We start from the raw sequence: 15,369 nt of genomic DNA, 5'->3' as shown, positions 1-15,369 counted from the left end.
AGTGGCAGCAAATATTAAATATGGTACATAAGGATGGAGCCAGAAGATATTAGTTTAATGTTATTAGTGTAGCTGAAAATTAGTGAGAATGGAGTTTTTTGTTAGTCTCTTAGGCAGTCCAATTTCTAGCCAGACTGTTGGTGTTTTATTCAAAACAATAACACAGTGCTTTTCAGTTGGGTAAATATTGTTTGTCAATGATATTTAATGGTATGACTGACATTGAGTGTTGAGTAATGCCTCTACACCTAAATAATTGTCAATTTCAGATTTTAACATCAGACTAGATACAGTTTGGTCCTTTTATTTCACCAGAAATGTGGTTTGACATTTTGTGTCCCTTGTTAGAATGTATTTTTCGGGGACCTGGGCAGAGCCTCTAAATTGAACTCATGTAATAGTGGCAAATAGAAAGGAAAAAATAGGAGTAGACTTGTAAAGCAAAACAGTTGTCCCAGAGGACTCAAAAATACACATTTTATGCATATCTGGGGTTTAATTTAGATTTTGTTCCAATTTGTTCCATGGCCTGCTTGCTATCAATTAGACCACTTTATATGCACATCTGGAGCACATCTTCTGTTAGTCCAGTTCATGTATTCACAGATTGATTCACAACATAAGGTTAAATATGATGAGTGCATAGGAAAACAAAAATGCCAACATAAACATAGCTTCATTAGCCATGGATGTTTATGAACCTGTCTCCAGATCATTTTATAGGATGTCATTAGAGTTTTGTGTTGTGCCCATCTCATTAGACATGCTAATGTTACAGCCCTGCAGGACATGTTAAACTGAATTCCACTGCTTAATAAGCATCTAAGTATTTTAGTCATCTATTTTTAACACACACACACATGCCCTCCCCCCACACATTCCCTATTAAACAGGAAAAACAAAGGCAAAGATGCTAGTTAATTTGCCTGGGATACTGGAGGGCTAATTCTCACAGGATTACTTTCATCTCACTAGCAAATGACAGAAGCTGAATGTTACACAAATGAAACCCCACTTGTGCTGAGAGAATCCTAATGAATGGATGAAGCTGCACTAAGTACATATCTGATAAGTACCCTCCTTTCCTCATATATTTATGTCCAGGAGAAGTTTTGCTGACATTGTGACATCAGCAAGCACCCACTGCACTTTGTTCTGGCAAAACAGTTGTCTATACCTGGCCAGATTTTATAGTCTGCAGTGCCTCAAAAGTATGAGCAACACTTCTTCCTCTGCTCAAGTGGAGGTTACAGAGAATGATAGGACAACATGATGGACCTGCAAGGCTTAATACAGAGGCTCCTTGTTGCAAACACTCTCAAACTTTCCCTGAAAAAGAAACCATGTGCTGAAGACTCCAAATTCTATAAAACTTTGGAAGTTCAATCACTTCAGAAGGCCTGTTACTTTGCTTTCATTGCCTTCTGGTCTGCCTGATACAAGGGCTTCAAATGAACAACTCTGCTTATCTGGCAGGCTGGCAACAGTCTTCTCTGAGTCAGAGTTTCTGTGTCATAGTGTGAGGGTTCAAGGAGGTCTGGTGATAGAGTTCCCTCCTTCTGCCTATAAATGCTCCTTGACTGTACGTGCAGGGTGCAGAAGTGGGAGGGCATTTGGTGAAAGCTATAGGTTGGTATGCAAGGTTTCATTATAGATTAATTGCTTCATGCAGGGACTTTGAGGATTTAACGTGTGAGATGCTGGTTTTACAGAGCTGGTAAATGTCCTTCCTGGGGAATGACTGTCTGAGAGGGACAGGGATGGGCATAAGGAAATGGGTAAATGGCTTCCCTATGTATGAGCCAATGATGCTTTATATGTTCTTCTTTGTCCAGATGTAAAGCTTGAGTTCTTGGCCACTGGGTATTGACTTTGTTCCAGTGATATAAATATATATTAGGAAGACAGGCTCTGTATTACATTGGTAGGTCTGTTCTACTTGGGCATGTATAGCCCCACATTATTACTGTTCATTCGTATCATTAGTATATAAATGGAACCATTCATGTATACCCATTGTGCATTAAGGAAACCAGGCCTCTGTGGAGCCAAATTAGACAGACTGTGTGATTAGATCTGCTCGCTAAGGCACACAACACTTTTATTAAACCCAGAGTGCAACATGCAGGTCTGGGGGACAGATCCTCAGCTGAAGTATGTTGGCAGTATTCCCTCTAAGTCAGAGAGGTTGCTCTGATTTACACCATCCTCTCCATTTGGAGGAGGTAAAACACGTTAATTAAAAATCTGTCATGAGCAGCTTGTGATATTTGCTTCCAGCAATTGGGCATGTGCAGATATTGCCATCAAAAAAGTCTCATTGTGCTACACTGCTATTACAACCTTTTGGAAATCAATGTCTGGTTTATATTTAGCAGGACTTCATTTAAAAGTAACATTTGTGCTATAGTCAGTGCAGTGGAATGACTTTACTGTTTTTTTTGAAAATATGAAGGTCATTATTCGCAAGTTCTGTTAAGAAGAGTAAATTTTTAAGCATATACTTTGAACCATTTCTAGAGGGAGAGAAAAATGTGTTGTGTAGCTATAAAATCCATCTCAGAGAAAAGATATTTTAAACAGAGCAATACAACATGTTTCTGAAGTAGTGATACCAACTTCCTAATTAAGCAAAGTCAAAAAAAAAAACAAACCATAAAACAAAAAACCCCAAACAAACAAAACAACAGCAGCCCAAATAATCCCAGTTCAGAAGAATCCACACAACATTATGGTTAGTTCACCTTAAAAATATATTGTAATCGTCTTGTCTTCTAAAACTAGTAAATATTTAAATGACAAATTATGCTTTATATAAATCAAACAAATTAAAAACCAAAATATATTCTTGTTGGTTTTACTGTAGCTGCTTCTGGAGTATGAAACTGGGGAAAGCCAGCAGAAGCAGGTTTTAAATTAGGATAGATTTATTCAAGTTGCACTATTGGCAGTATTCAAACATAAAGAAAATTTATAATAGAAATGTAATTTATTCTGATTTCATCTGAAGTTATTTTAAATCCAAAGAGAAGATAGAAAATCCTTGAAGGATAGCAGATAGACACACAGTTCCAAAAATGGCTGCTGCCAGTCAGAAGGTATATGAAAGACAGATTTTATTAATGTAGTCCAATAATTTCCTAGAGCAGTCTTATCTTTGTATAAAATTGTTAGAAAAAAGAAAGATAATAGGTTAGTTCATTGTGTCATCAAAAAGTGTGATTTTTTTCCCCTAAGTGGTACTGTAGTACTGTACTAAGCTGAGTGTGTTTTCTTTTAACTTGAGTTAGAATACTCTTGGGTGAAGCTCTATTTTACAGAGTAAAAGAAATCATTACTTTAGTTCTAGACTTGAATATAAGACATCTATGAACTGCTGAACTCAACCAATTCCAGCTTTAAATAGTTGGAATATAGCTGTAAAAACTTTAACTATGTTTTCATTAAAATAGGACATTTACTCCTGTGACCAGATTGGATTATTCAACGGTAAGAAGAGCAGAAATGACCATTTTATTTGCATGTTTTACTAGAAGGAGGCAAATGTTTAGGACAGAACAGGTACTGACCTCCATGTGCCACTCCATAGAGAAGGATTCACTGCTGGTGTGATGCCTCAGGCGCTGCTTTTCATGGACACCAAGGAAAAGTCAGAAGCACCGATGTCCCTTTTCATCCTGAAATGTCAAAATATCACTTGAAATTGAGAAACAACTAATTTTCTTCACTGAGTTACTTAGTTCCTTTTCTGACCAGCAGTTTTTTCTGAAGGCACAGCTCTTCTGGCTTAAAGGCCAAACAAAGCTATGGTAAATGCCATTGCTCCATGAGTTCTTCCTGCTCTCTTCTTTATGGACAATTTTTCCATGCTGGGAGAGCAGTTTGTTTACAAATCCATAGGGTTGGATGTCAGCATATCTATATGACCATACTGAGTTGGCCATTTATAATAGATATTTGTTTGGAGGTGGGGGGTGGTTGGTGCTTATTTCTCACCTAAGGAGAATTATTAAGGCTTAATGTTTGATGGAAACACTTTTGGGGAGGGAGAGAGGGAGGGAGGTTGCTGTGCTCAGTGTTCCTCATTGATAGGCATAAGGAGATGCTGTCTTAAATCTGTCCTCTCTGGCACAATGCTTTGTGAAAGAGAGGACGAGTTAAAGACAACCCCTCCTCTGCCATGTTGCCTTGTGCCAGAGAGGCTGGCTTGGTCAAAAACTCACAGCTGTGTCACACAATTTAGAAATTAGGTGGAAGTATTACTATGAACCTTGCTATAATAGTAACTGGGGAGGCACAGATAATTTTTCCTCTAAATCTACCTAGATTTAATGGTTTAATGTTTTATTTTGAATCTCAAAGGTTAAGCTGCTAGCTGTTTGCATACAATATGAAGAGATATACATAGGGTAATCACTGATCTTTCTTTTTTTTCCCTTACTATTGATTGTCTGTAGTTTGTTGTTTAAAATATAATAGATTACTGTTGATAATGTGATTTTTATATTCATGAATCGCGCTTAAAAGCATCTGATATACCACAGCTGTATAACTGTCATCAATATTCATCAAGCACATCATGACTAGGCTAATCACGGTTGACCTGTGGTATTGATTTGTCATGCAGGAGTGAGCATGGAGTCTTTCAGCGCATTATTGCTGCTATAATGACAATATCACAATAAACTTCTGTAATTTCCCACAGCTGACATGCATGGCAGTGAGGGTTAATTTTAGTAATTTCTACATGTTCATCTTAACAGTGTTTCCCTGTATATGCTTTCTTTATATAGTCTCCAACTGTGTCTGCTTTGCTTGTTGCTTTAGTGATGCTACTTGTCTGAATAAGTGGTGATAGCAGGACTGTTGTACATGAAAAAATATATCTGAAAGGTCTGCTCTCTTTGTCCTAAATAAGGTGTGACTGAGGTTCTACTCAAAGTAAGAGCAACTGTATGTCTTGCAATAATATTAGTATCAAGAAAACTCTTATCTGAAATTTGAATGCTGAAATCCTCTCATCTGAAATCCTGAATACCCTGTTTCTTAGGAAAGGCCAGTGGGAGCTGAGGAAAGGCAAGGCAGAAAGAGAAAGTATGTGAAGTTTGTTACAGAAGTTAAGGAAAAGTGTATTTTCATATGCCCAATATATACACATATCATTATAATTACCTACATGGGAATTTGTTATTTAAATATCTGAATGTAAAATAATCTGAATTTAATGATAAATACAACATTATGATTCTGGGTTGTTTTTTTTTTTTCCCTGCCTGATAATGTGTTTAGGCTGTCACAGAGTCAGTTTTAACATGTGGAATGTGTTTTGTCTTCAGAGTTCACATAGACTTAGCATAGCCATTCTGTGTAAATATAATTCTAATATGACTTAAATTATTGGTTTCCCTAATGAAAACTAATAGGACTGTTGGTATTCTTCTGTTAGATATCAATGTATGTTATTGCATAAATTAAAAGATTCTCAGTGTTAAAAAAGATTAATCAAGTTTACTAATAAATACTACATACATATAGTAATTTGTATCAGATTATAACAGATAGTTATTTGGGGCTGAATGCATTTATAAAATTCAACCACAAATGTGACTGAATACATATACTGAAAATACATATGCTGAAAATACATATGCTTCCTCAGTGCAGCTACTAAAAGGTTCATTCTCCTCAGAAAGGCAAATAAATAAACTACAGATGCATAATAAAGATTACATCAGTAACTATTAATTGGATTATAATTAGACTGCAGAACAGAGAAAATAATGAAATTTTTACCTGCTGTGCAAACAAAATAATGATTGAGAATCAAAGAGGTACAGTCCATCCAAAATTATTATTATTATCATATGCAACTGGCTGAAATTTATATTAGGTTTTCATTCATGAAGTAAAATAAAATGTCAACAAAACCAGCTTAAGCTAATGCTGTTGCAGTGGCATTTTTGTTTCCTTATGACCATTATGCAAAATCACATTCTAGGAATATGGCATTAAAGGGAACATTTGGATTTCTGAATACACACCCCCTTCCAGCAGCAGGTCCAAGAGCTTGAGTAATGTGTGTGACAATTGCCTATGCAAATTGTATTGTTAAAACACTACATGCTTTTAAACAGCTGTTAAAATGCATTGGATTTCAAAAAAAGCCCAAGAAAAGAATGTGTTTATCCATCACTTTAGTGAATGATAGCTAAATGATTTGAATAATAGCTAAAGGAAAGTCAGTATATATTCATCTTTGTTTAAATTTATACATGTAACATAGTTATGCCATTCACACTGCTGAAGATCTTACATACCTGTGTCTTAACAGTGAGGAGAATCTTCTTAAAATAATGAAACAACATTGATTCTTCCCTCTGTCAGATTGATAAAATATTTCCCATGCCAAATTTTGCTGTAGAATGAGATACCTTCTTGATCATAAGATAGCTTCAGATATTCAAAACATGTTTCATGTCAGATGCAGCCTGTCTGTGGTGCCTATCCTGTGAAAGGACATTAACCTGAACCTTTCCAACATTTCAGGGCCAGGCTCTAAGCAGCTTAGCAAATCCTTCTTTGTCTGCTTTGTACTAAAATTATCAAATTGTTTTCTTGGATTTGCTGGTGAATGTAAATCCAATAAGAGTGTGTCACAGGAACTGTTAAGGTGATTTCTAACCCCCCTGATTAGCACATTCCTGTATTTTCACAAGTGCAGTAGCATGTCAAGGGGCATATTTTGCAGCTAGATTAATTGATCTTCTTGGTGTTGCTGTCTGTAAAACAGTACATTCATATAGGTGGGTTCTTTACTTACTTATGTAGGGAACAAGAACGTCAGTTCTACAGTCTGACACCTAAATGAAGGATGATGTGGTGATCATTGTCTGAAAGACAAAATTTGTCACAGAAGTTCTTTTCCTGATAGATTTTTCCCTGTTTGACAAAGCTTCTTGAGGATTTGAAAGCATCTAATGTTGGTTCAGGACTGTGAATGTCTGACTAGCCCTGTGGGTAAATTGGAGAGGACAGAAGGCTTGGATGAAGAAGCCCACTTCATGTAGCCTGCATCACTGCCCAATAGAGAGAAAATGCAGCAAATGCACATATAGACATATGTGTAACTAAAAAGGCAGCTGGGACATCAAGTTTAAAAAAAAAAAAAAACAGAATCTGTGAAAGGCGCCATGTAATTGTAGAGTGGCACAGTCCATTTCTCCTCAGAACTTGAGATAGCTTGAAAGACAAGTTTAATCAAATCAGGAAGTGCACACATTTTGGCTGCTTAGGGGAGGAAATCTGGACCTGGCATTTAAGTGCAGTAGGGCACTTCTGTACAGCTCAGATCAATTTTCTTTCTTTGTATTACTGAGGTTCCTCCCATGTCTAAATTTATGAGAAATCATTACTGTGCTGAAATGTTGCCTCCAGTATAAAAATGATAGCTCTGAGATTGCAATCCAGGGCTCACTGAACTCAGACTAAGGATTTCCATTTATTTCAGCACTCCCTTACAAAGGGAGCAATATTAATGGGAATGGTACTTAATGTAGAAGGATTGCTATTAAAACACATGCTGGGCACCCATACTTCATGTGTTCTGTGTGGGAATGCCATTAACCTTATTTTTAAATGGAGCAATATTGTCATTTTGGCTAACCACAAGCTGAGTCTTCTAAGCCTGTGTTACTGAAATGTCTCTATTAGTGGAAGTAGAGTAATATTTCCAGGCACACATCCACCATCATGCTGCTTGCATTTTGCCTAAACTTTGATTCCTCAGACTTCCCAGAGATGTGGCATCCAACCTTGGGGTTGCAGTGTAGCTGCAGGAACCCAAGCATGCTACAAATGACAAAATTTGCCTTTTGAAACAAGAACCCGGCAGGGTCTTTACTGGAAGTGTACTAATATGATTTCATTAGACTCTTTGTCTTCAATTCAGTTTTAAATACTGTTTTATCCTTTTTGTTGCATCCTTGTACAAGGGAGTAATGACAAGAATCAATCTGCATCCGGGGTTATCTAGCCTCCTGCTGAGCTTGGGTGCAGATTGATTCTTGTCATTACTCTCTTGTGTGAGGAATCTTCTGCTAAAAAAAAAGTCAAATTTCTTGCTTTTGGGGCACCTGGACAGCCCTTTGTGTTTGGGATCTCTCCAGGAATTAAACTGGAGAGGCCTGCAGTCAGTGAACATATAATTTATATAACTGTGGTTGACTGATGGTAAACATCCCTTTTGTGACTCTTTTAGTAACAATGTCATATGTAGTGCCTGCCACATTAGGGGCAGTCTTTGCCTGTCTTGGCATTACAGACTTCCAAAAGCAATGTGTACTTTAGGTGCCTGACCCTTCTGGATGTGCTCTCCCTTATCTAATTGTTAGCATTTTTAGGCTGTTACATCTGTGCCTCCTGCCTCTGCATATGTGCTGCATGTGTAACTACTATGAAGAAAAGGTTTATAATGGAACTTAAAAGTCTGTTCAAATCACAATTAAGTAATAAGTAAGTCATCTTGAGTGTCTTTTTTTCTGTGGCTGGCTGGCAGTGGAGTGGATCTGTGAACTGAGCCCCACTCCTGGCAGAGCTGCAGCTGCTGTTGAGCATAGCCTGGCCAGCAGAGCCATCTGCTGATAGCTCTGCACAGGGAATGCCTCAGCCCTGGCTGCACCATGGTTGCCTGGGAGCACTTACTCAGAAGTGGCAGCAAACTCATTGCTAGTGGAAAAATGATTTATTTTTCGAGTTGGTGCCTGCCGTGCTGAAATGGGGGCTGGTCCAACCCTCTTTCAAAACTCAGGGAAGCTCCATGCAGGGAGTATTTGCAAAGGCACCATCTATTATCCAGAACTTTTGTGACGAGATTTCATTTGTTATTATAATAAAATCAGTGAAAAACAAGTATTCATTATTTTGGCACGTTGGTTTTGAATGCAGGCAAGGTGGACAGTGTTAGGAGTCTGTCCCTTACGTTCACTCTCCTCTCTTCCATGGCTGCACTCCCACAGCCCTGTTCTTGCCTGACTATGGCTCTTTGTTTGCCTGCAATAACTCCATTGTATGGCCTCGTGATTTGACTACATTGGGCTATTCTCATGAATCCTGTCAGTCCCAAAAAGTCACTCCTGTGACTGAAGGGCAGCTATTAACTGCAGAACACAGGACTTGCTAGAACCCAGCAGAGCACTGCTCTACATTGTCCCTAACCCTCACTCTGACTGTGACCAAGGTAGGGACTCCAAAGGAAACACAAACACTCTGCTGGATTCAGGTTGCCTATCAGTATTTCCTAGCCCTCTCTTTTTAAAAAAGGAAATAAAGAGAAGAACGGCCTGTGGCTTTCTTTTCAGCTGAGACTCAAAGTTCTGAGAGCAAAATAGAGTCGATTTTGTTGCTTCCTCACACTTTTTTGTGCTGTTGAAAATATACTGGATTTGCAAAGTTCCTGCAAGGCATGTCATGGGTAGAGCTGAATGCATCTTTTATAGCACAATTGTTACAAGATAATACCACATATCGGGAAAAGCTCAACTTAATGATCATCAATTTATACCCTGAAGCATAAAAGTATGTAGAATTTCATTATAACAGTGAAATAGTTCTGCATTTGTTGTCACAGTCACGCTTTGGCAAACATAAACAAGTAAGAATATACTGAAAGCACCTAATCAAGTGTTGAAATCTGAGAGCAAGTCCACAGCTTCTTGATTGGTAATTCTTACAAATTAAAGGAACAGTAGGTAAAGATGCAAAGGCTTATACTGAATCTCAAACAGTCGTGCCTTGGTCTTAATTGGTATCTCTAACTTTTGTGTCATTTCCTCCTCAGTAATTATATATAGCCTTTGACTGATGAACATGTCTTGCTACTTCTAGAAGATACTTTTTTGTTACAGCTATGATTATTTATCTTACATGCATTTTTTAAAGTTGTATTTTGGAAATTGTCATCTTTGTGATCAAGATAATGCAGTAAATGCATCCAATAAAGGAAAATAATCCTTTTTATATGTTAAATACTCTATGCAAGGGTTAATCTGTTTGGTTTTTTTTCCCAGACAATATATTGCATATGCATGTATATATTTTTAAGGCTTTCTCTACAGTTAAATGGAAATAAGCAATTAAATCATATTTTTCAGGATATATAAATAGCTGATCTGTGCTGGTTATCTTCCAGTGCTCTCCCTGAGCAATCAGAGGATATTCATGGGGATAGCTACACCCACTTCATCCTCCTGGATAATCCTCCAGGGGAAAGCAAGTAAACAGCTAGGAGCAAACAACCTCAAGCTTTGATGCCTGATGAACAATTCCAGCCCAAGGTCAAGTTTTAAAACAAATTTTGCCCTGTCTAGATTCAGACACTTTAATTTCTGCAGCAAATAAGTTAGTTACAAAATTTTACTCACTGGCAGCAAAAGTATTCTGTCACTGTGATTTCCACTCATACGAGAGGAATACAAGCTGTTTAAACAATCATCTGCCTTCAGCACCAAGTCTGGAGCAGCTCTGAACACACATTTATTCACACCAGTGTCTGCCCTGCTGGCTTTATCTGCCCTGTGCAGGGCAGCAGCAGTGCCCTGGCCACCTGCCAGCCCAGGCCCTGCACCATGGCTGTTATCAGAACGTTCCCAGGCACAATTCAGTGAGGTGATAAGCAGTACAGCACTACAGCAAGCAGGGAAAGCAAGAAGTGGCCACTACTGAGCAATAGATTCTAATCCACAATCAGGTAATCAAGGCCCATGGCAGGAACAGGAGCCTGCTGATCCCTGGCTGAACAGCACTAAGAGCTGTAAGTTCAATCTAGTACATCCCAGTCAAATCTGTTGTTATCCCAAACCCTTCAGCCCCATACTGGGCACCAAACAGAGCTCCTGGGGTTTCACCCCCTCTGGCAGCCCCACACAGCCACTCACTCCCTCCCTCCCCAGCAGGATCAGGAAAGAATTAGAACAGTAAACTAAAAAACTCATGAGATAAAGAGAGTTTGATAGGGAAAGCAAAAGCTGTGACGAGAAGTCAAAAAAGAGAAGACATTAATTCACCACTTCCCAAGGGCGTTCATCCATCTCCAGGAGAGCAGGGCCCATCACATGTAACAGCGACTGGGAAGACAAACACCACCATTCCAAATGTTCCCCTTTCCACCTTCTTCCTCCCACCTTACATACTGAGCATGATGTCACATGATCTGGAATATCCCATTTGCCAGTTTCGGTCACCTGTCCTGGCTGTGTCTCCTCCCAGCCTCCCATTCACCTCCAACTTCTCTGCCAGAGTGGAGGGTGAAAAGCAGAGAAGACCTTGGCTCTGTGTAAGCCCTGCTCAGCAATAACAAAAACATCTCTCTATTATCAACCCTGTGTTCAGCATGAATCCACAGCACAGCCCCACACCTGCTACTGTGAAGAAAGTTATCTCTACCCTAGCCAAAACCAGTATAATCTGCCTTACTGTGACCAATCTAGTTGTTTTGAGGGTTTTTTGTAGATTTTCACTGCTAAGAAATTCAATCCTTTCTGTATTCCCTTTCAGCTGGTAGGTTGACTTTGTATTTTAAGTGATTTTTACGAAAGTATATGTCTCTGCACCTTAAAATATTCTCTATCTTTCATCTCCCAAAATTTAACACTTATTATTGGAGGGAATTGGAAAATGGAAGCCTCAGCTTTTTTTTTTAGAACTGTTCTGAATAGTTGGAGAAAATAGCTGAATAGCTATAATCTTGAAAAGATGAAAAAAATCATGAGGGACTAATAAAATCTCGATTTGTACTTGATTAACATAATTCCCAAATCCTAAAAATGTCATCTTATCCTAATTAACTTGTTCTTTTAGAGAGGAACACTTGCTCTAAACCCTGCGGTAAGAAAGCCACCAGATGTTTGGTGGTGGCTTTTTTATTTTCTTTTTTTTTTTTTTTTTCTAAAAGCAGAGTCTCAGGAGTTATTGAAAAATACCTTTACATGATAAATCTTGAAGATGAAAATGATATTTTAAAAAATTGCTTCTCTCCATTTATCTCACTATGGTCAAATTTTATCTCAGGGCATAGGACAACCCCCAGAGAATTGAAGTCTGTTATTCAGATCTGGGATGTGGTTATAAGCAGGAATCAGCATAACTGTAATGAGTAGGAGAGAAACAGGAGTCTAGCCTGATGGATTAGAGATCTTGGGGGTGATTCCAACTGCCTGCTTCTCATCCCATGGTTTTTCACAGTGATTGTAACATTCCTGCTACACGCAGTATGTGAAGATGATCACTTGAGAGATAGGCTTGCCTTGAACAGGGTGTAGATGAACTATAAATCAATTCAAATGGAACAGAGGAAAAGTGAAATTAATACAGCTGTGCTTGGGGCATTTGTGATTGTCAGCAAAGGTGCATTCACTTATGTTACATGAGGGTAATCTGGTTCGTGCTGGTTTGTGTATTATCTGGGAAAATCTTTGAGCACTGCAGTATGCTACAGTATAGATTTTGATTGACTTATACTGAATGTACAATATTCAAAACAGGCTTTAAGCAAAATCTTCCATTTTGAAAGAGGAGCAATGATAACAAAGCTTTTTTGCTCATGCTTGTCTTCAAAATTTGTGTGGAGGAGCATGCCCTAGGAAAAGTGAACTGCAGGGTTGTGTGTACCTCATTTTTGGAATAGTTCCAGGTTAGATTTGTGATTTTCTGGCCAAACTTTGTGCTTCTCCAAAGCGGTCTGGTCACTGGATCAGCTGCTGCCTTGCTGCAGCAGTCCTGGGCTATAATGAGTGTGGAGCATTTACCCTGTTTGAGGTCTTAGAGCTGAATGCAGGTAAACAACTACCAGCAGCAGCTGATACACACAGGTTTGTAAGTAATGACTGGATGTTGTTTTGAAAGAGGTACTATTGTTCACATCAATTTGAGAGCCATAAAATAATTGGAAGTGAGGCAGCAGCAGCTGCATTAATTTTACTCACCTATGCTATCCACGTTAGAGGAAATGATTTGTCTTTCCAAGTTCAGGAACTGTTAACACCCCTAGCTGTTTTAGGCCAGGCTGAGATTGGGTAGTTAATCCCCCAAAAAATCTCATTGTTGGTGTTGAAGTTGTTTCTTGATCACCAGTGACTGTTAGTAGAATTCAGGTTTCTGCCTATAGAAAAAATTACTTATAACCTACTTTATCTGTAACAAGTACAATATACCGAAAGTGTAATAAAATGCATCTAAATTGTATAAGACCCCAACATCAAAAGAAAAATAAAAAATAAGGAAAAAAAAAGTGTGACTTACAGAAAGGAAAAAAGGAGATATATGATGCAGAAAAGAAGATATGTGGACCCAGCAGCAGTCATGTTTGTGAAGAATCTTTGTGAAACTGAACAAGAAAAATCCTTAAAAATATGGGGAGCTACAGTGAAGGAAACATTCCATCTGGCTCTGGTGGGAGGTGACTGGTAATAGGACAGAGCTGAGTCTCTGGATGGTATCTTTGTGATAAACTGAAAATCTGTGTGTTCTCTTTTCTCTGGTATAGCCTGACGATGCTAGAAGCATGGTTATGTTTTATAAGAAAAGAAAATTAAGGGTTAAAAGGAAATGTGATAGTGTAATTTCCTGACTGTCTAGGTAAGCAGAAAAACTGGCAGTTGCACAGAAAAAGAATTTTGATGCAAAATGGAATTGTCTGTGTGTATATGTTAAAATTATGATTAATGAGTGGTGATGAGTAGACTTCCTGGTAGTAAACGTTACGTTCTGAACATGCAGCTTGTTTGAATTGCCATGGTTTCATGGAAATGTGGAAAATTTTGCCATGGAAATGCCTAATATAACTGTAAAGGAAGTGTTACATTAATAATGGCCATTTGTTCTCTTTATTTTCTACCTATTTCTTATCTTTTTGATTCATATGCTTTTCAAATTAGATATAATAATGTCTATTTTGCTTTTTCTGTTCCAGCGAATTCGAGATCTAGAAGATAAAATAGAACTTCAAAAGAGGCAACTCAAAGAAATTGAGGAAAAGGTAAATTTATGTCTGGGCAGTACCAATGGATTTTTTTTTCCATAGAAAATTGTTTTTCTCTGTTGCACTGATGTTGCACTTAACCTAATATCACTAAATCTATTTTAAGACAAGATAAAATTTGAGTTTGAGTCATTGCAGCATGAAATGCAGCTCTGTCCTTAATCTGCTCAAAATTATTTCCTATCCAGGATTTCTGTCAATTACAGGAAGGAATCAAGGAGTCTGGGGAGACTCTAGACTAGTCGAAGGAGGATTTGCTGGGGTGTAGATCAAAAAAGAACAAAGATTTGTCTCTGAAAAAATTGGTTAGCTCAGCCCTATTCTTTGGATAGTATTGCTTTGCAAAGCTTTCAAGTATGGAAAAATAAAACAAAATTAGGGAAGTGCCTGCAAAACACTACAATTAAGGAGTATTTCTTGCTTTAATATAGAAAAAAAGTTAATATAATGGATTTGATTTTTTTTTAAGAAGAAGCTCTGATCAAGGCTTCAGACAGCAAATTCATTTGTGTCACTGTGGTTCCCAAGCAGGGGATGGCACAAGGCTCATGGACTGTGGGCTCAGGTTTTTCCCAGGTCTGTGGAGTTCAGGCTGCTCTGCAGAGCATGGACTGACAGTGGGCCTTTCTCTAGGCCCCAGCAGAGTGTTTTCATTTTGTTACCTTTGCTGAACCAGTGCCTAGATGCCAACAAGAGTCATGTCCCAGTTTCATTTTCCTCAGCATTTATGGGCATGTAATCCTACATAAACCTACTGCTGGGCTGAATGGAGACATTAGTGGAGTTCTCAGTCATTGTTTTTTTTTCTCTTGGGATGAGAATGGGTAAAAGGGCAAAAGGAAGGCTTTTGCAGGACTCTGCAAAACCCTCAGTGGGGTTGGCAGAACAGAGAGAGGATTCAGGGAGCAGCTCACTGGCTGTGGAAAAGTTTCTCCCTCACCCTTCTCTGATCTCAGCATCCCTTCATCTGCATTCAGGATGTGGCAGTCCTCCCAGTTGCACTTCCAGTAACTATTCCAATTCCCTCAGCATCTTCCTTGGCCCCTTCTGCTCCCACAGTAGTTGTCTCCTCTCTGCTGTACCTTGTCCTGCCCTTTTCAGACCATGATACCCGTCTGGGTTTGTGGAAGAGCAGGAGAGGAGCCTGCAGAAGCTGGGCTGTCTGCTGCTGTTGCTAATGATCGCTTTACTCACCCCGCGGTGCCGTGGTTGGGGCTGGTCTGTCTGCATCCGTTGGGAGGGCAGTGCTCCATGTTGGCACTGGCAGAGAAACACAGGCACTATTCACCCTTAAAAGGGCTCTTTTCACCCTTAAAAGGGCCCTTTTGCTGCCTTTG

The 15,369-nt window shown here is 38.7% G+C and overlaps 1 protein-coding gene across 9 annotated transcripts in view; it reads left to right on the top strand.

The window, feature by feature from the left end:
* Nucleotides 1–15,369, top strand: part of JAKMIP1 (janus kinase and microtubule interacting protein 1) — a 142,318-nt gene that overhangs the window by 121,287 nt on the left and 5,662 nt on the right. For all 9 annotated transcript variants that reach the window (XM_053976219.1, XM_053976223.1, XM_053976224.1 and 6 more), the window contains one exon: nucleotides 13,964–14,029. In XM_053976219.1, coding sequence (XP_053832194.1) covers nucleotides 13,964–14,029 — 66 coding nt within the window. The remainder of the gene's footprint in view (nucleotides 1–13,963; nucleotides 14,030–15,369) is intronic.

This window comes from Vidua macroura, chromosome 4 (genome assembly GCF_024509145.1).
Source record: "Vidua macroura isolate BioBank_ID:100142 chromosome 4, ASM2450914v1, whole genome shotgun sequence".
NCBI classification, from domain to species: domain Eukaryota; kingdom Metazoa; phylum Chordata; class Aves; order Passeriformes; family Viduidae; genus Vidua; species Vidua macroura.
This window is presented reverse-complemented; position numbering and strand designations above follow the sequence as displayed.